General features: G+C 52.7%; 1 protein-coding gene across 1 annotated transcript in view; it reads right to left on the reverse strand.

Moving 5' to 3' along the window:
* DLG5 (discs large MAGUK scaffold protein 5) overlaps window positions 1-21,538 on the reverse strand; it is a 117,639-nt gene that overhangs the window by 34,939 nt on the left and 61,162 nt on the right. The window contains exons 4-8 of the mRNA XM_046027446.1: window positions 19,627-19,770; window positions 18,842-19,025; window positions 8,447-8,706; window positions 6,693-7,005; window positions 1,526-1,710 (exon numbers count right to left, since the gene is read on the reverse strand). Of these exons, the coding sequence (XP_045883402.1) occupies window positions 1,526-1,710; window positions 6,693-7,005; window positions 8,447-8,706; window positions 18,842-19,025; window positions 19,627-19,770 (1,086 nt within the window). The remainder of the gene's footprint in view (window positions 1-1,525; window positions 1,711-6,692; window positions 7,006-8,446; window positions 8,707-18,841; window positions 19,026-19,626; window positions 19,771-21,538) is intronic.

The raw sequence follows: 21,538 nt of genomic DNA on the forward strand, positions 1-21,538 counted from the left end.
AGGCCGAGGTCACTGTGAGGGGCAGGGAGCAGCCTACAAGGGACTGTCGCCCCAGCCCCCACACTCCCCAGTGCCCACCTCGCCCTCAAACGCACTGAGGGACCGCTGGAGAGTCTACAGGTGAGGCCGCCCAGGCCAACTCCATCAAGGGGCAGAGAAGATACAAGGGCCAGGAGAGGAGACATCTCTGCAGGTACTGGGCAACAGGTTCGGAACGTAGAGTGCTCACCCCACTGCTTCGCCCTCAGTGTGCCTAGGTGAACAGCCACCTGAGCCCCAGCCCACCTGGCAGGCCCCTGGATGCCAGCACCTACCACAAGCCTCACATCTACCCACAGGCAGGCCTTTCTAGAGCTGTCCCCGACCCCACATCTAGACTGAGCCCCCCACTTGGACAGGACCCATGCCTCATGCATCTCTGCAGCCCTGAGCTCTGTCCAGGCACAACGTGCAGGCCTGACACCTCCCCACCAAAGGACAGGTGGCTCCTGGTACCACAGGACCACCTCAGCCATTCGCAGAGCAGGTAGGGAAAGGTGGCCAGGCAGCGGGGGAGTGCTTGCTCTGTGCCACCTCCAGAATGGCACCCTGTCATCAGACAGCCCTATGGGCTAGTCCCCACCTCTCCATGGCCCCCAAGCCCCTCCACCCTGAACCCTTACCTGCCTTGCTAGATAGTGGTCTTTCCTCCCAACAACCACAAGGGATCTTCCAAAACTCTCAATGACCAAGTCACCACAAATACCACCACAGCCCCTCGTGGCTCTCTGCCAGCCAACAACCAAGACTACACTCAGGGCTTCCCCTTCGTGGACCCACAGCCCACCCTCAGGAACCCTGTCAGCCACCTCTCCTGTGACTCCCAAATCCACGAGCAGGCCCCTGCCCTGAGCACACCACACGCCTTTGTTCATGGCCATGACCATCCCCCCACTCCACTTGGAAAAGTTCCACTCAGGCCTAAGTTCTAACTTGAAGGTCATGCTTTCCGGGGAAAATTCTCCACCTGCCCCCTGAAATTCACCATCCATATTTTCTCCCTCCCCTGTTGCCTAGTCTGACAAAGATGCCCATGGCCCCCAGAGCGCTGTCCTGGGGGGAGGAGGGGGGAGCATCATACCCGCCTGGGAGCCCTGGAGGCAGTTTCTCTCTCAGGGTCTCCTTGTACAAGGGACCTAAGATCCTGGCACACAGCAGGTGCCCACAGAATACCAACTGAAAGAATGCACTCTTGATACATCCGTGTCATCAGAAGTCCCTAAGAAAGAGAACTGTCTTTGTGCCCTTTCATGGCTGGGGGTCTCATCTAGACAAAGTGTACACGCAGATGTCTAGGTTGAAATGAGATGAGAATAGAGACGTAATGGGCACATCTAACGTGATGCCGCAAGGCTCAGGTGAGAAGGGAGGAGCCGAGGTCACGCCCACCTTACCGGGACATGCAGCAAGTGATTCTGACCCTCCCCACCGACGCAGTGCTTCCCGGGGAGACTGGGACCCATGCCAGCCCAGGGCTTCCCCATACCGGATGCTGTCCCGCTCCGCCACGATCTTGTCCCGCTCCTGGAAGGCCCAGTCTCGCCGGCACTTGGCCACATCTGCCTCCTGGAGGGCTTCCTTCAGCTCCTGGCACAGAGCCTTGCACTGCTTTCGAAGGAGTTCAGCCTCCTTGTTGGCTCTCCCGGCATCCATTGTCACCGTGTCTTTGATCTGGTGGGGTCAAGGGGTAAGCAGAGGGATGGTTACTGAGCCTTCTGGGTACAGAAGTGCCCGCTAACTGGTGCAGGGGCTGGGCTTGAACCCTCAGGAGCAGGAGGGAGGGAAACACGGGATCTCGGCCCAAGCCCATCCCAACACACCCCTGCCGCACCTGCACCCCCAGGGACCACCTGTCCCATAATCACACTTGAGTCTCCTAATGACACTACGCAGGGTCCTGTCCAAACTCTCCCAGCCCTGCAAAGAGCCTGTCCCAGCACCCTAGCCCCTCCTGAGCCACGGTCTCCGTGGCCTCGGTGAACGCCTCCCCTGGAGTGCCGGTCCCACGCTCCTCCCGGCCACTCACAGGCTCCTATTTCGAATGGCCCACCCCATCTCTCTAAAGAGCTCTCCCATCAAAACACAATGACGCAAGGCCTGAATGCAGTGAAAGATGCAGATGTCGATCATGGTGGTCCCCAACCCCTGGGTCTGCAGTACTCATTTTTATGCTCTGGCATAAAGAGTTATTTTGAAATCTGAAAATACACCAGTTTTTCTGCTGTTGAAGTCCTGTGTGTCTCAGTTTGTTTAAAAAGCTGAAATCGGAAGCATTTGCATCTGGATACCGCCCAAGGCATTACATGCTCGGCTACTGTTCCAAATCAAACTCTTGGAAGCACCCGTAGAAGCAGCTCCCTCTGTGCCCCGAGAACTCTTAGATGATGCTGGGAAAGTGACAAAGGAAGCATCTTTGCTCCCATTTCAGCTCACAGGCTTTCAGAAGCAAAATACCAAGAAGACACGAGAGGAACAGGGTCTGCAGTGTGTGCGCCAGGAGCCCCCCACCTCCAGCGGGAGGAAGCCAGAAGACAAACACAGCAAGGTCTCCGCTGGCGCCTCGGCCCAGCTTCCACGGCGAGCCCGGCAGGCTGCCTCTGCTCAGAGAAATCCCAGAGGTGCATCTGAGACACAAGGACGAGGGGGACAGAGGGAAACACAGAGTCAGTTTACAGCCACCCTGCATCTCTCAAGTAGAGTCAAGAGTCAGTAGGAGCTGGAGAAAAGTCTGCTCAGAAAGTACACCTTAACTCCAGGAGGACACAGAGCTGGTACGCTCTGCTCACACCTTACACTTCCCAAGATCAATTCAAATTATTTCCGTTCTGATTTTTTCCCATTTTCATGCAGTGCTGGGGTCTGTTCAGTTTGCTATTTTTTGTAAACTGGTCATTACTATTACGGGTGTCAAGAATTTATTATAAGGAATAGGTTTAATGATCACATATATTTAAATTTACATTTCACTCACTGTTCTATAATATATTAATACAGTTTCATGTTGCATGGGGTTCCACTGAAAGGTCTCTGCACTTGGCCCTGGAGAAGCATCTCCAGGTGAGGGCCAGAGTGGGGGACACAAGAGGCCGGCCCCAGGTGTTAGGCAGCTCCCATCCTCTCCCCCCATGGTTGGTCTCCAATATGAATTCACTCCCAAAGCGCTGTTTCCGGTTGAGAAACACAAGAAGTACAAGACTTTGTTTTACAGAGAGGGGAGAAGAACGAGCATCATAAAGGCACTGTAGCACTGGGAGCTGAGATCCTGGTAACACTGATGAGGGCCCAGGAAGTGACTGGCCCAGGTCCTGCCCGTTAATGGGGAGCTGAACTCCATGCCAGGTCCCCCGATTCCGGCTTCCTCCTCTACACTGCTGTCTCCAAGTGGCAGCTCTTAGTCTGGAACAGCACCATCTGAGATCTCCTTCTGTCCGCCGCAGGTGACCCAGGGGGCCGCAGGCAAGGACTGGGTCTCATGAGACACTCACATGGCCCAGGCACAAAACCAACAAGAACAACCCCACAGAGGCACACCAGGGTCCCCGGGAGAGGGCAGTGCTCCCTGAACAGACAGCTCTCCCTGAGCATGCCCATCTTTTCCATCCGGGCAGTATCTCACAACCGTCCGCAGATGTGGGAATGTTCTTGAAATGCCCTCCTGCTCGTCCTCCACCTCCAGCAGTCATCCCTCCCTCACACATGGCTCCCGCTCTCCCCGAGCCCCAAGCTCAGTGCCACCAACAGCTCTGGAAGTCAGAGACACAGTCGCATTCAGGGGCAGCAGGAAGGTGAGGATATGAGAAGCCACTGTGGCTTAAGGGACCTTGCTGGCCTTTCCATGGGACAGGAGCTCTGGCAGAGAGGCTGGTCCTGGGACATAACCTGTCATCTGGAGGAACCTCCGTGTCAGGCCGCGGTGTCCCACAACTTCCGGGAGGTAGAGACCAGCTGCCACACGTAGGTCCTCCGCCCTCCCGAAGGCAGTGACCCTTCACTGCAGCTGGTTGCCAGGGGCCAGAGGCTGGGACAAGGGCCATCGATGGGGAAGCTCCCGTGGCCATGCCCATTCAGGGAAGGGGGAAGCAGGAGAGAGGGTAGCATCCAGAGCCAGACAAAGACGCAGACAGGCCCCCTGAAGCCCTCCTTTTCGCCTCATACTCCAGAGAAGAAGGTAGAGAGGGGGGATGGCAGCGAGAGAGGGAGAAGCAAAGAGAAGGAAGAGTGTAGAGAATGCATGGTCTGTCAGAAAGAAAAGAACCACTTCCTCAGCTGAGCAGATGAAGGCAGCTGTGAGATCAGGGAGGTAGCCTGGCTGGAAGTCTGACCCCACCATGAAACGACTGCTGGAGAGAGATGGGGTCACTCCCAAGGGCCCTGGGAAGAGAAAACCCGCCCAACCACACCTCAGGGCTGGCAGGGCAAGGCCACAGACCTGGCCTCCTCTGGCCAGGTGGGGTGTGGTCTTGTCTGAAAAGCCAGACAAACTCTAGAAGGAGCCAAGGGTTTCAGCTCTGGAAGCTGCCGGGGTGGGAGCAGGGCTTCTCCGCTCCAACCTGCTGACTCGGAACAGTGCCTAGAAGAGATTCCTACCTCAGCTGACAGGCACACTTGACGTGCAGCCAATGCCCCCTGCGAAGGCCCGGAAACCGGGCTCCGGGCTGAAGGGCACTCGGAGAAGCGGGGGTGGGGGGAGGATGACAGACTGCCCCCGGCTGCCCGCACCGCGGGAGGCCCAGAGCCCTTCCGCTCGACAAGAGCACAGTTAACTCCGCAGTTAACTGCGGGGTGGGGGTGGGGGGAGGCTGATGGCCTAGCACCTTCTCGGCGGGTCACACATTCTCCGCGACAGTGTCATTTAGTGACTGACTCATAGTTTTCTTCTCACCGTTTTGTTTTCCTTATTTAGTATCAACATTTCTCCCCAACGATTCAGCTCTCAGACACCAAAATGGAAAAAGTGAGAGGATGCTGTCTCTAGAACGATGACCAAGTACCAACACATTATCTTTGCCCATTAAAAATGCCCTCATCATGCCTGTATTCCCTTTCACGAGGCTTTCACCTCTGGGGTCTGGAGAAGTCTCCCTTCCCTTGCATGAAGTCGCCCTTATTTGGCCCTTTTGCCAATAGAAACAATTTCGTGGGATTCACTCTGGTGTTAACTGGGCAGTGAGACTTGAGGAGCACAACCATCATCTTAGCGATAAAGGGAACCTCTACTGCCACAGCCACCCGTGAGGCGCTCTCACATCCATTTTGTAGATGAGGAAACTGAGGCCCAAAGAGGCAAGAGGTCCCATAACCAAGGAGCGCTGCTCTCCAAGCACTGCTCTTGTCCCTTGCGTTTCCGTGGCCCCAAGCACTGCCTGGGCATAAGGAGGCATCATAGTCTGCAGAGAGACTCACAGCCCCAGTCACCCCTCAGGCGTCAGCCCTGCCTCATGCTGAGTCCGGAGGGCTCTGGTCGCGACAGTCTAATGCACACTGCCTCCCACCAACCTTTAACACCTTGCTTTTTGCGTCTCACAGACCAGTCTTCAAGGTTGCGTTGTAACTGACCTAGAATGAAGAGGCATGAGTAGAGGACTGTTCCAGTGGGGAAAAGTCTGCTGTGATCAGTTGCAGCAGCTCTAAGCATAGCCACAGCACCACCCAACAGGACAGGAGGGGACTCTCAAACAGAAATCCATGAGCCCATACAGGCCCCCGCAGCACACACCTGGACTTGGGGGGACACTGTGTCAGCAATGAGGCCACGTGGCTCAGGCAGGAAAGAGACTCCTTGCTGATCACTCAGGAGTCAAGCTCACTGGCCCAACTCTGAGGCTACTCGACCCCGGCCCCTGACCCCGAGGCATGTCCCCCAGGGAGCAAGGCTTTAGAAGGGTCTTGGGCTCAGCCTAGCACATCTTCCCAGTAGGAGCCCAGACCTTTAAAAAGCAGATTCCTCAGATCTAAGGGATTGGGGGGGAGGGGAGCGGCATCTCTGAGGGCACTCTTCTGTATTCACAAGGCCAAAGGTACCGATGGCTTTGGGCACTTGACCTTGGGCTCTTGCTTCCCAGTGAGCAAGTCTTTGAGATGTGCACTGACCGTCAGCACAAGGCTGATCTATGACCCCTTATCCAAGGGCTGGGTATGGGAGCGTCTATGCACAGAGCCCACGCATGTCTGTGTGTGTCACCGGACTGTCTACATCGCTGTAAGCTCCAAGGCCCAGTGTTTCATAAGGTGTAGTCCTACCGAACACCAGTCCCCTGGAGCGCACACTGGTGTCCTGTGCAAGGTCTTCTCTAGGTGTGAAAAGGGTTAAGAATTGCTGAGTTCCACTCAGGCAGGTGTCTGCACTGCAGGACTTCTCAGAGCCTTCCTTCTGGGATTCTGCATTAGCCAGCTGCTTCAGGAGAGGACAGTGTTTCACACTGTGGACACAGAGTCCACAGCTGGACTTCCCTTTGCACGCCCTGCAGCCCAAACTGGAGCTGGCCCCCAGGTGTAAGCTCAGCAGCTACCCAGCAGCACTGCCCAGCATGCAGGTCTAACATGAGAAGCCCTCGGCTCTGCCAGGGCAGACAGCGCGGCCATGACAGCCCTGCTCTCACACCACTCTCCCAGAGGCCAGGAGGCCAGCTGCCCCCCAACCGCTCCCCACCCACCTGCCGCAGGGCCTCCATCTCCTCGCTGGCCGCCTTCTTCTCGGATGTGCTGCTCTTGAGCTTGGACTCAGCCAGCTCCACCTCGGTCTGCAGCTTGTCCAGCTCGGAGATGACCTGGTCGCGCTCACTCATGATAAGCTTGTACTCGCTGTACACCGCGTCCCGCTCCTCCTTGTACTTCTCCGACTCCTTTGCCATCTTTGCCTGCATGGTCCTCAGCTCGGTCATCTCCGACTGCAGCAGCTCCATCTCCCACTGCAGGTCCTTGTTCTGGGCTGTGGCCTTGTTCAGCTCGTGGTGGATCGCCTCGAACCTGGGGGAGAGAGGCAGCTGTGACACAGGGGCGGGGGCCCGCCCAGGCAGCGCTGCTGTCCTGGACACTGTAGCGTGAAGGAGGGAGTGAGGTCATCTGCACCTCTGAGAGGAGGAAGCCACGGGCACCAGTGCCCCCGGACCTGGAATTTTTCTCAGCCTTCTACAAATACCAGAAGTTGATCCGAGGACTTCATGCCCTCTGCTCTACAGAAATATCACTGTATTTCTTCCACAGTCAAGCTATATTATCTTTTAAGAATAAAACAGAACAATGCTAGAAACACAGCATATGAGAGATAAGTGTGGCCTTTATGAGCATTTAATCTGACCACCTCATTTCCCAGATACAGACGATAAGGCCTGGGTGTGGGGTGACTGGTGCAAGAGGACAGCTCACCCCTTCCAGCCCAGGAGGCACCTTCCGCACAGGCAAGCCTGCAAGTCAGAACCCGCAGCTCTCCAGCAGCATTTCTGCACACATATTTTTTAGAATAGCAATTCTTCACGGAATTCCACAGAGAAAAAAGTGTGTTCTCTGATCACCCGTGTTCTCTGATCGCCTACGTTGGGAAACACTGTGTCCTCTCCTGAAGCAGCTGGCTAATGCAGAATCCCAGAAGGAAGGCTCTGAGAAGTCCTGCAGTGCAGACACCTGCCTGAGTGGAACTCAGCAATTCTTAACTCTTTTCACACCTAGAGAAGAGCTTGCACAGGACACCAGCGTGCGCTCCAGGGGACTGGTGTTCGGTAGGACTACACCTTATGAAACACTGTTAGAGGGCAGGGGTCACTTCCCTACAAATCATATATTTTTTTTAAAAAAAAAAAGAAATTTGGGGGGCACCTGGGTAGCTCTGTCAGTTGAATGGCTGCCTTCGGCTCAGGTCATGATCCTGGAGTCCTGGGATCAAGCCCCAAATCCGGCTCCCTGCTTGGCAGGGAGTCTGCTCCTCCCTCTGCCTGCTGCTCCCTGTGCCTGTGCGTGTGCTCTCGCTCTCTCTCTCATTCTATCTCAAATAAATAAATAAGTAAATAAAAATATTTAAAAAAAAAAGAAATTTTAGAAGAAACAGTGCCTAAGACAGTCAACTTTCCTATTTGCTGGGTGGGAATGTGACGCAGAGGGAACAGGCTTGTGGGGAGACCTAAGAAACAGGGTGGTCAGAACATACCACAACTGCTGGGATGGGAGGAAGGAGCACAATTCCCAAGCCACACGGAGGGCCAACAAAACGTCTCTCAAATGTTCCAAAAATATTTTTCAAATGAAAAGGCATAGTTCCTTTGCCACCTCCTCCCCTCCAACCCCCTGGAAGTGGCTGGAAGCCTTGCAGATAACAATAAGCCCATGAAGGGGAGTGGTCCTAGGAACAAGTCAGCCCACCCCGCCCTCCAGCTGTTCTCGGAGCACAGGTTTCGGGTAGCGGGGAGGCCCTTACCTCCTCAGGGAGAGGGCACACTGGTGCTGCAGCTGGATGGCCGTGTCCCTCTGCTGCGTCAGCGTCTCCGCCTGCTTCAGCAGACGCTGGTTCTCCTCCTCCAGCTGCTCCAGGCGGCTCAGGTCCGAGTTGTGGATGGCCACCTTCTCACTGTACCTCTTCCGCAGGGCATCGTAGTCCTTCTTGACCACCTCCAGCTTGTCCATGGCCGTGTCATACAGCTTATTGAGAATCTCTGACGACCCGTTGAGCTTCAACACCTGGGGGCCAGAGCGTCACACTTACCAAGGGCCTAAGGACAGGAGGAAGGACAGACTCACCACTCTCGTCTGCCCGACTAGGGGTAGTATTGCTGACAAAGGACGGGAGGCCACACCTTCTGGCCCTGAGGAGTCCTGAGGTCTGATTCCACGGGCCCTGCCGTCACACTGTCAATTTACTCATTCACAAATATTTCTTAAGTGTGCAGAAAGGAGTTCTGAAGCAGGTCCGAGAATTCTATCATAAAAAAGGCCTGCTTTCAAGTCTATCCTTGGCTGGCATTTGGGAACCTGAATGGCTAACAGTTCCCTATACTCAGGTAAAATGCTCCTCAAGTGGAAAGCGGGGTTCCTGGGCCCTGGATGGGACGAACAGTGTGGCTTAGGCTAAGCATGTGCCTTCTTCTGGGAGTCCAGAATTTCAGTACTTGCTAGGCAAAGAATGCCTGGGAGGTAGGAGCCCAGGAAAATCCCTGGGCCGGGAGTAGGTCCCAATTCAATGAGAGAAGAATTAAGTGTGTCCCATGTGACTCCACAGGGGAGAACTCTTGGAAACTTGCACCTGCCTTCCTCTGGACTTCGCCCCACGCACCTCTTCCCTTCGTTGATGTTGCTTTGGGTGCTTTCGCTGAAATAAATTTTGGCCCCGAATATGATTATATGTTGAGTCTTGACTCCTCCTAGCAAATCACCAAACCTGGGGGAGGTGTGGAGGATCCTTAATACAAGTATCTATGCTGGACAGGACACATAAGGACTGTGGCTTGTGGACCTTTTATCCTCATGCGAGGATACAAACACAGTCAGAGACACGTAGGTAGAGAGAAAGAGAGAGAAAAATAAAATAACTTCAAAGCATTAGAAGGGCTATTAAGAAAAGATAGAAGGCCTAAGGCTTAAAGAGGCCTCTCTAAGAAGGTGACTTCTGAGTTTGGATGCAAACAAAGAGTAACAGTTCTAGCACAGAGGGGTAAGCGAGTGCAAAGGCCCGGAGGCAGGAACCACCACACATGTCCTAGGCACAAAGAAGGGCAGGGCCCCAGGCAGAGCCCAGTGAACAAGGAGTTGCACAAGTGGGCACACAACTTCAAGGCTCAGGGCAAACAAAGACTGTATCTTGAATGAGATGGGAACCATGGGAAGATTTTAAGCAAGACAGTATTCTACGCCAAATCAGACACTGAAGTTCACTCAAGGTGCTGCTCTAAAGAATAAGAAACAAAATGAGTGCATTGGTTGCCAGGGGCCTGCTGACTTCTGCTAAGCACCCTGGGGAACCTGAGCCCTTGGGTGGGTCACTCCACATCTCTGGGTTTCGGTTTCCTTATTCCTCAAATGATAGGACTCAACCAGAAAAGCTTGCTTAACCGTTCCAACTGCAACAGACCAGGAATCATCTGCTTATTCAGCATGGACCCTGAGTTACCAGATTTCTGCAGCCCCAAGAACCAGGACATGTGACGAATGAACACTCCATTTGAAGGGAGGGTTAGCCCTCAGTAAAGACGATGAATAAGAAAGAGCTAGGAGTCAAAAGCACAGAGACAAGGAAAGCAAATCTATTCCTCTGAGACCTAAGCACTGGCTCCCAGGACTACTGACTGCTGGAAAGGAAGGGTACCCCAGAAATCAGCTCAGTCAGGGTAGGCAGTACTGTTCCCTTCTTCTTCTCTCTCTTTTTTTTTTTTTTCCAGCAAAACTCTTCCTTCAAAGAAAATCTTACAAGACAAGGATACTGAAATACAAACCCATTTTAAAAATAGTACATACACATCAAAAACTAATGAAGTACTACATGTTGGCTAATCAAACAATAAAAAATTAATTAATTAGTTATTAAGAAAAAAAGCAGTACATAAGTTCCTTAGGCAATTAAAACAGTCATTGTTTTGTAAAAAAGCTTCACTATGAGGACGCCTGGGTGGCTCAGTTGGTTAAGCCACTTCCTTCGGCTCAGGTCATGATCCCAGGGTCCTCGGATAGAGTCCCACATGGGGCTCCTTGCTCAGCAGGGAGCCTGCTTCTCTCTGCCTCTGCCTGCCTCTCTGCCTGCTTGTGCTCTCTCTCTCGCTCTCTCTGACAAATAAATAAAATCTTTTTTTTAAAAAATGCTTTACTGTGGCAGATCAGAACTGTGTACTAGCTAAATAAAGTCTTTTTCTGGAAAAAAAAAAAAACAGTAGAGTATCTTCCCAACACACAGACAAGCAGTGTACATAATGTGACAAGATTTTAAGTACGGGCCACCTAACTCTAACCCTGATTTTCTTGTCACGGCTTGAGTTGCTCTCCAAAGAAATAAAGCACTACAGGTGTCACTTTTCCCGCTGCATCCTCCTTTCATCTGATACCCCTCCCCCTCTTCCAGAATGGATTGCTCCCCTCAATCTGCTGCCACGTATTTCCACACACAGCCTTCTATTTATCCCACCTACGTACTCGTAAACGTTTCTAATGCTCCTTTAATTCCGTGCTGGTCTGGAGATGCAGGGAAGTGACGCCCAGCAGGATTTCACTACACGAACACGTTGCACATTCTTTTCCTGTCTGGTGGACAGGTCCATCGTCTCCATCGCGCTCTTCACCATTTCTCATGTTTTTACGTGTCCATTTCAGGAATGTTTCGTACTTTCATACTGTCATGCCCGCTGCCAGAACTCTTCCATCTTGCAAGACTGAACCTCGGTCCCCATCAAACTACAGCTCTCCACGCCCCCTCCCTCAGCCCTGGCAAACCCCCTTCTGTACCTTCTGTCTCCCTGAATCTGATGACTCCAAGTACCTCAGACAAATGGAATCATACAGTGTTTCTCTTTCTGTGACTTATTTCCTTTAGCATAATGTCCTCAAGTTTCATCCATGTTGCAGTAGGAAACAAAATTTAATTCCTTTTTTAAGATGAATATTCCAGTGTATATACGTGTGTGTGTGTACTGAGTTTTGTTCATCCATTTATTTGTCAAAGGAAATGGGTTGTTTCTATCTCTTGGTTATCATAAAAATCAGATTTTTAAAAACAGTATTACCAACCCATAGACAAATCAGGGCTCTTTTAACTTGCACTCTCAATTACCAGAGGGACCAGCTCTCCTTATGACTCCTGTTTACTGACTGTATACAGTTTCTCTTCTATGAATTGCCTGGCCGTATCCTTTGACTTTCCTTCCTCCCTCCTTCCCCTCCTGCTCCTTTCTCTCTTCTTTCTTCCTATAGGTCCTATTTTTAAATTCCAGGTACTAATCCTTTCCCAGTTGTATTTATTAAAAACTCTTCTCCCAATATGTGTCTTATATTATACTAAAGTTTCCCATTTTGATAGAGTAAAATCTATCAATCATTTCTTTATGGTTTGGATTTGGTTGTTTATTTAAGAAGCTCCTTCCTACCCTGAGATCATGAAGATATTTTATTATTTTTTTTCTAAAAAGTTTCAGCTTTACTTTTCACATTTAAACCTTTAAACTACTTGGAATATCTTTTCTGTACATTGTGAGATGGGGATCTAACATTATTCTTTTCCGTGAATCCCAGAATAAGAACTGAGCCTGAATCCAGGACAAAGGGAGGACAGCTGAACATCTCCAGGTGCAGACAGTGAGGGCGGAAGGACACCGAGTACATCACCCAGTACAAACTCACAACACATAGAGGCGTCCCACAAGGATTCACGCCCACGTGCACCCAGGACACAAACAGTGAAATGGAGAGTTCTGACCTCTCGGTTAATCAGTGTCCCTACCCGTGTCTAGAAAAGGTCCAGCTCCTACACTGGATTATTCCAACCTGTGAACAGTACCTCAAACATTCCAGTTATAAAATCACTTCAAGGGACCCCTGGATGGCTCAGTTGATTGGGCGCCTACCTTCAGCTCAGGTCGTGATCTCAGGGTCCTGGGATCCAGCCCCATGGCAGTGTGTTCTTCTCTCAGCACGGGGTCTGCTTCTCCCCTTTCCTCTGCTCCTCACACCCCCCCACCCCTGCTGTTGCTTGCTCTCTCTCAAATAAATAAATAAAATATTTTTTAAAATAAATAAATCACTTCAAATATTTTACACTCTGAATATCCCCTAAGCCAAGTGAGAACCCCACTGGCTCGGAAGGCATGGACTGGTTTCTGCAGAGCGAAGGCCCTGCTGCCACTCTAGGCTAGCCCACTAGGTGGCAGCCCTGGGTAGGCTGGCCGAATGTTCTCCTCCCGCACTTGACACATCTTCTGAGCTTCATCAAGAAACAAACTAGTTCCAAACACAGCCTTGACCCGGCACAAAGACCTCATTTTGGGCCTTGCTACTTCACGGGGCCACAATAGAATTTGGAATCTACACCTTTCTTCCTTGGGAAACAGTCCCGCAAATGCCCTTTCTTCCTTGAGAAACAGTCCCACAAATGCCCCAGTGGTGAGGAGCTGGGATAGGAGACTGCAGGCCGATCCAGGGCAGTGAACGGGCTCCCAGGCAGGGTCACGAGTTCCCGGGGAGATAGCGTCAATCAAGGGAAACCCCAGAGCAGACCCAGAAATCCCTTCTGATGCTCAACCCAGCTCTGACCACATGGTGGGATCTGGGATCAGAAGGGACCCGGGACCATGGGGCTAAGAGCCTGTGTTGTTTTGGCCATGGCCCTGCCCAGGCAAACACTCCACAGGACAAGGGCTTGCCTATTATGAGCTGAAGTCCTCCTTCCTCAGCTTTTACCGTCTTGTTCTCATTCTAGCCCTAGTCACACAGAAAGATCCCTTTCCCACAGGACAGCATCCAGACATTCAAAGAGGCTCATGGCCCCCGAATACTTCTTAACTTTTCTCTACAAGTGGGGCTCAGAACGTGGGCAAATGTGATCAAAGCCTCTGAAGAAGTTTGGAAAAATCATGGCCACAGTTAACTCCAGAGAACTGAAAAGCTATCCCATCTGTTAGTGTAGAATTCTTCCTTTTTATAACCAGATGATTATGGTCTTATTAGATAGTTCAACCTTCCCTCTCTCTCTCTCTCTCTCTCTCTCTCTCTCTCTCACACACACACACACACACACACACACACACTCTTTTAGCTTCCCTGCAAGGCTAATGGAATTCTAAGTGAGAGAGAATATCTAATTCGGCACAGAATTCTAAAATGAGACAGGCAGTAAACTTCTCGTCTCAGGCAGGCATGCTAAGTCTTTAGAGATGACTCCCCCCACCCCTGGCCTGAAGCAAGGGTCCAGTTCTGTCCACACAGCAGGATGGAGCAGCTGGGCTATGCCCCACAAGGAAGCCAACAAGAAAATGGCCCTCATCTTTACACTGGTCAGAAACACTCGCCCCTCTGGGCTTCTGTGAGGCATGCCCTTCAGAAACTCAGAAACTCCTTTCCCGGGATACCTGAAAAAGAGTCAATTTTCACGAATCACCAAAAGCTGAGGTGGGGGTGGGTGACTTCACTGTTGTTTGTAATTTTTTTCTTTTTTAACCAAAGAACAAGTATCACAGTAGTAAAGAAAAAAGATCCTCCATGTTGCTCCCCCAACCAAGGCCTGGCAATCTCTGCCCAGCTCTCTTGGGCATTTCAGAAGCACGAAGAAGAATCCAGATGGCACACTCTGACTGAGGGACCTGGAAATGGAGCCCCCAGGCTGCGAGCTGCCCCCCACACTTACACATGCAAACACAAGCATGCACACAGGCCAAGTAGGAGAGGGCCCGGGCCCCAAGCCCCAGGCCCGTGGCGGCCCCTGGCCAGGGCCGCCTCATTTCCTCAGAAATAAATCATGCAGAGGGCTAGGGAGCCCCACAAATCCCTCAAGCAAACACGCAAGTCAAACAGCACCATTTACCCTGCAAGGGCCTCTTCAAGTGTACAAGGCATGGGAGGAGCCAGGCAACAAAACCGGCCTTGTCCGATGGGGTCAACCTTTGCCCTCGGGCCCTGTGGGGAGGAAACCTGTGGCCACCCCCGTATCCCCTGCTTCCTCTGCTACTGGCCTATCCAGGAATGAGCTGTCCACAGCCCAGCATCCAGCCCAGACCCAGTGAAGGTGAAGTGGCCTAGGTTGGTGAGAGCAGGTGGTCCTGGCACTCAGAGATGTCCCCTCACCCCTACCCCCACCCCTGTGGCAGCCAGCCTCCTGTCCTGGTGCCATCATTAGGTAGCACTTGCCAAGGGACACCGGTCCAGCTGAACAGAACTGGGGAAACTCACTGACCACTGTACAGACCCTCAAGGGTCACAGCTATAGGAAAGGACAGGAGGAGACATGGGCTGGAGGGGACAGGGGGTCACCTTCCCATGTCATTCGTGGGGAGAACAGGAAAGGGGGGTGGAGCGAGAAAGTGCTTTCAGTCTGGATATTTGTTCAAGCTGTGAAAGTCCTCGGGACAGTCAGAGAACAGGAGACCATGAAACTTTACGCCTCATGAGGGCAGACATTTTTTTATAACAAGGTGATAACTGGGTCCTTTTTTCCAAGCTGTAATCCACACACTGTACGATTCACCACCTCAAGCGCCCCAGTCAGCGGAGCTGGTATATTTACAAGGTTGTGAATCCACGAGGTTGTGCAGTAACTATTGCTACATAACCCTAGAATACTGGCATCCCCCTAAAAGGAAGCCTGTGCCCATTAGTACCCACCCTCCCTCCTCTCATTCCCCTGCCTCACACTGGCCCTCGGCTACCTTCTGTCTCTAGAGAATCAGACACTGTGTGGTCCTCCGTGACTGACTTCTTTCGTTTAGCACAAAGTTTTCAAGGTCATCCATGTCAGAGCAGGCATCACTGCTTCATGTGATTTTATGCTGAATGTTACTATTCTACCATACAGCACAGACCACACCTTCGGTACCCATTCAACCGCCGACAGACATCTGGACGGCTTCCCTTTTCTGGCCGCTGTGAGGAATGCCGCTACAAGCATCTACACTCTGGGTTTTTCTGTCAACAGCTGTCTGCAGTTCTCTCAGCTACACAAATCAAAGCGGAATTGCTGGCCCATACGGGAACCGCACATTTCATGACGGCAGGAACCGCCACACCGACTGCAGGGAGACCACCCCATTTGACATCCCGCAGCAGGTGGGGACTCTGGCCACTAGCCCACCTCCTCAGGAACAGAGTCGACCCCAGCCTTGATGGGACTTGAACAAGAGCAGCAATGACAGCAAACACTTCAGCAGCAATGACGACACCACTGCTCTGTGGGCGACATCGTCTAACCTCTGGGACGACCATCTGAAGCCAGGTCTGCGGCCCTGAAAAGTCCCATTCTGCCACTTTCTGGCAAGGCTAGGGGCCCTCCCTGAGGCTAAGACAGAGCCAGAAACACATCTGAAATGAGAAATCACTCAAAGAAAAGTAAAATCCAAACTAAACCCAAGACAAAAGGCTGAGCCAAATCTAGAATTGGTGGAAAAAGGCCCACAAATAAGTGAGCACAGAAACGGTGGGGTAAAGGTGAAGACCGGAGGTAAAGCCAGCACTCCAGGCCCCAGGCAGAGAAGGCACACAAACCGTCCACTGGGGTTATCCCTGCCTCTCGCCGCAGTCTCCCACTGCTGGAAAAGGGAGTTAACAGAAAGGGAGGCAGCTAGAATGAAGCCACGGTATTGTGGTGCTGGGGTGCTGGAACTGGGAGTGTTAGTGCAAACTCACCGTTTTCAATATATATGCTACATACTGAATACCCAGATACGTGAGGGGGAGACAAGAGACCCGGAAACTCAGGTACCTCGTTCTGGCTACTGACACGACATGGAAGCCGCAATAGATACCCCAGCAGCTACGTGCACACCTGGCATTCGGATCTTGCTTCTAAGCAAGGAATGAGGACTTTCACTACAAGGAATGAGGACTCCTTGGAGAAATGACTGATTCCCAAGGCACGGGCAGGAAATGAAACAAGCCTGGGATGATATCTTGTACCAGAGAGCAAGAAAGTGTTCAAAGAGTGAGAAGGGCCTGTGAAACGTCAGAGAAACCTCTTAAAGAGGCTCCCACCGGCCACAGTGAATCACAACCCACTGAATAAATCAGGGAACCATGAGTCCACATAGAGACCATCAGACGGACGGCCACAGGGAAAGCAAGTAACTGCAGTGGAGAAGCCTGGAGACATCACCGGCATCAAGTGACCAAGGGAATGTCACCGGTAACGAGTCCTCACCAGCCAGGTCCCAACCTCCAAGACGCAGCAAGAAGGTGGCAACCTCACTTCTGGGACACCAAGACACACACAGAGAAACAAACCAGGAAGATCAGACAAATCCAGGTGGAGGGACATGTGGGCAAACAGCCAGCCTGTCATCTTCTGAAGCATCAGGTCAGGTAGGCCGAATCCTGAGGAACTCTTCCAGATTGAAAGAGACCCAAGAGACCTGACAGCCACACGCCATGCCGTATTCTGGCCTGGATCCTCTTCCTGCCAAAAAGACACTATGCATACAACCGGCAAAACTCAAATTGGGGTCTGATGACTAGAGGGCGACATGTCCCAGCGTCACCTTCCTGATGTCGATGCTTGTGCTACTGCCAGGTGAGAGAATAGCCTTGTTTATTAGAAGTGTGCAGATTGGCACCTTGTTCTGGAATGACGAGGGGTAAAAATTCTTGGGGCTGTACTTGCAACTCTTCTGTAAGCTTGTGAGAGTTTCCCAATTTACAGAAATTTAATTGCAAATGAAAAAAGCAAGAGAGATAACGTCATACTATGCGATCAGATGAGCACGGATGGTCCCAGAGGCGCTCTGTGCCGAGCAAGCCCCGGCAGTCCTACTTTAACTCGGGGACCACAGACGATGCTGACGGGGATGGGGATGCTCTGCTCCTCACTGGGACTGTGTCCAACCCCAAACATGCGACCATCTCCACACGCAGAACGTGGCCTCGGCCCCGCCGTCAGCCCAGGCAGCTCTGTCTGTGAGCTATAGGAGAACTGACCAACAGCACTCACAGCGAGCCGGTTTTCTCACTGGCTCACTCCTCATGCTCCTGTCCATGTGAAACAACAGCTGAGCAAAGTGAAGAAACTAACCTGGAACGCAAGCCAGGAGCAAAGACGCCAGGCCCCCACCAAAAGCTAATGACGCCAACTCCTCCATCTCGTATCTGCACAGGGCTTCAACACTTCCAAGTTTCTCTCCATCTGTAAGCTCACACCATCCATACAAAGGGAGGAGGCTACAGACCCATGTCTCCTTACTCAGTCAAATTCCTATTCCATGCGGAACTGCAAGCACCTGGCAGCCCTCACGACATTCGCAGTGATACACAGATCTGTGTGATTATTTGACTAGCATTAGTCCCCCCCTCTGGACTGCAGAATCCAAGAGTGTCTGTTCACAGATATCCCAGTGCCTCACATTAGGGAGACACTCCCAAAATACCTCTGAAATGATCACAAGGCTATGTGAGCAGGTGGATGGATGGATGGTAGGTGGGTGGCTGAATGGGCAGAAGAATGGAAAAAGAGGATGGATGATGGGTGGACGGATGACGGGCTGGGAGGGTGAGGGATGCACAGAAGGATGGATGATGGGTGAGAGGATGGAGGATGGGTACAAAGATGGACTGGAGGTGGGAAGATGGGTGGGAGGATGGATTATGGGTAGAAGGACAGATTGTGGATGGAAGGATAGAGGATGGGTAGATGATGGGTGGAGGACGGACAGGAGGTAGAAGGATGGATGATGGGTGGGTGGAAGGACGGAAAGGAGGTGGGAGGACGGATGATGGATGGGAGGAGAGATGATGGGTAGAAGGATGGCTATTGGGTAGAAGGATGGATGATGGGTGGAAGGAAGGATGGAGGTCAGGAGAGATGAGGGGTGGAAGGATGGATGGGAGGTGGGAAGATAGATGGGAGATGGAGGATGGATGGAAGTGGGAAGATGGATGGAAGTCAGGAAGATGGAAGGTGGGAGGATAGATGATAGATGATGAGTGGAAGGACAGATGATGGGTGGGAGGATGGATGGGAGGATGGATGAGAAGAGGAAGGAAGGACGGAAAGTGGAAGGATGGATGGGAGGTGGGAGGATGGATGGTAGATGATGGATGGAAGTACAGATGATGGGTGGGAGGATGGATGATGAGTAGACAGATGAGGGGGTAGGAGGATGGCCAACCTTGGTCTGCTCCCTGCCACCCTGCCCGGCTCTACCTGCTGCTGTTGGGCCCGGAGGTCACCGATCTCCTTCTGATCCTCCTCATGGAGCCGCTTCATGTCCTCCCACGACTGCTGCAGCAGGTTACGTTCCCGCAGCAGCTGTCCGTTCTCCCGCCTCAGCATGTCCACATCATCCTTCAGCTGGGTCTGGTCGCTCAGGAGCCGGCTGTGGAGTGTGCTACAACCCCATACACACAGTGAAATGCAGCCAGCCTCCAATCCCTGCCAGCCCCGCTTCTCTTGCCCCTCCACATCCCAGTACTCCCAGTACTCCCGAAGGGAGACCACAGCAACTAGGGCAGCAGCACTCAGAGGCCGACCAAAGCCTGGTATCAGCCAAACGCCAGAAAGAACCACACCGTTTATAAAAACCTAACACCAAAAAGGGCACATGGATGAAGGCCAAGGCAAGGAGATGAGCCCTTACCTGGTACAGGCCTGGCCCCTCTAAGTACTGAGGCCTGGGCAAGGTCAGCAGGTGGGCAGGTAAGGCGGGTCAGTACCCTCAGAGGAGCCCCAGGAGACCAAAGGGCAACAGGCCCATCTGCCTCTCCTACAGCAGGAGCTGCAGCAAAGCTCAGACAGTGACCCAGGAGCCCAGCCATCTGCTTCCTGCCTCATTTTCAATCCCTTTCCTGCCAGTTGTGCTTCCGCGGCTGTCACTAGCTGGTATGAAGAGTTCACATCTCGGCCTGTACTTAGAAAAACGGAGTCCCAAAGACCGACCGCAATCCGTTTGCTGAAGGCCCACTAAGTGCCATGAGGCAAGTCCCACTCACTGATAGAAGTCGGTCTCCTTGGCCACCTCCTCGCACCTCTTCAAGGCGTTGGTGTGCTGCTTCTGCAGGCTCTGCAGGTCCGACATGGCCCGGACGCACTGGATCTTCAGCCTCTCGTAGTCGGGATTCAGCCTGTGGTAGGGTCTGACCCAGGGAGCAGCAGTGAACGCAGGCCCGGGGATCACTCGGACAAAGGATGTCTCTGCCCGGGGAGCCTCCAGCCCAGTGTCCCTGGATACCGGTCTCCTGTGCACCCCAACCACCTGGCGCGTGATCAACTCAAGACATCCTGGCCTCTCCAGGCCCACAGGAGGAGAACAATGATATATGGCCTTAGTTGCCTGGGTTCCTTGTTCGAGCCTGGAGAAGGTACCATCTTCTTCTCTAGCAGCTCCCTGGGAGACCACACAACTGGCCTTCACCCACAGTAGGCACCCCAGAAACCCGTGAGGAAGCTTTTCCTCTTTTTAGGAAAATGTCAATCTTGGGAACTTATCAAAACAGCAAGGCCCAGACCAATTACACTGGCATCCTTGGGGTATCACACCTTGGGGGTGTGACCCAGACACCAGAATGGGGACTCCAGTGTAAAGCTACTGTTGCGGACACTGGACGGGAGCACTGCTTCTCAGATGTGTCAGAAGTCCAAATCCTCAGGTCAGCTCCAGAACTCCTGGATCAGATGCTTGAGGGGCAGGACAGAGGGAGACCTAACCAGGAACCTGAGCTTTAACAAGCCCTTTGGTGATGCCAGTGCATGCATCAGGGTGAGAGCCAGCCCTACAGCCGGCATCAATAACCCTGCTCTGCGGAGGGCCAGAGAGCAAACACGGCAGGCTCTGCCAGTCATCCAGGCTCTGGGGAACCCCGCGCTCTGCCTCAGTGACACAAAGGCAGGCACTGGGCAATATGCACTCTAGCACGCCGCATCTCCACGGGCCTTGCCTCTGTGCTGAGGACCGTATCGTCATCAAAGCAAGCTCAGCGGGCTGGCTTTGCCACCTGATATCATCCGGAGGAACTTCCTCAGGACAAGGCACACACATGCCTGATGTTCCTAAAGGCAATCCCCCTCCCCTCAGAATCCCTAGCAGAATCTCCTAGAAGGATGAATCAGACTGTTCCCCTCCTCCTCCACGAAGCCCTCCTGGGTGGGGGAGGTGGGGAAAGGCACTCCCTTTGCCTCATCCTATGGACCTGGTACCCACATCTAAATCCCAAAAAAAGGAAGTAATCAAAGATTTTCTCCAAAACCACAAAGGATTGGAATATACCCTCCTAAAACACACACGTGGCAGGAACAATGAACACTGGCACACATAACAATCCATGTAGCAGTAAGAGGAGGGGTGCGTGCAGACACACAGATATGCACGCACGTGCCTGCACACAGGCAGACTGCTCGAGGGCTCAGCACGGGGACAACTGCCTCCACGAGGGCAGGACCACAGACAAGCAACAGAAAAGGATACTGAGGAAGTATACTGCTCTGGTGCTGGAAGGCGGAGGCCTCAAGAGGGACAGTGACAAGCCCGAGGCCACGCAACCAGCCCGGTGACAATAGGCACCGGAGTGGGACCAGGCCCCACCAGCTGCTGCCAAAGCTACCTACCGAATCATCACCTGCAGAGGACGAGTACATGACAGACACCCACACTTCACAAGCTCTGTGTCATGTGACTCAGGCCTGGACAGGGTTGATCTGCCTTGGGATGGGGCCCCAGTTTGGCTTGGAGGAAGCTTAACCTCCCCCGACCCAGGGCTGTAAGGACAGCGTTTCCAAGGGACGGGGAAGTGAAGCAAAGGGACCCCGGGGAGCTAAGGATAAGTGCCTGGTGGGGAGAGGCTGGCGTGATGGCCTCGGGGGAGTAGCCCTGGTCCATCGGGCCTGGGCAGGGGAGCAGGTGCGGTC

Source organism: Meles meles, chromosome 13 (genome assembly GCF_922984935.1).
Source record: "Meles meles chromosome 13, mMelMel3.1 paternal haplotype, whole genome shotgun sequence".
Lineage (NCBI taxonomy): Eukaryota > Metazoa > Chordata > Mammalia > Carnivora > Mustelidae > Meles > Meles meles.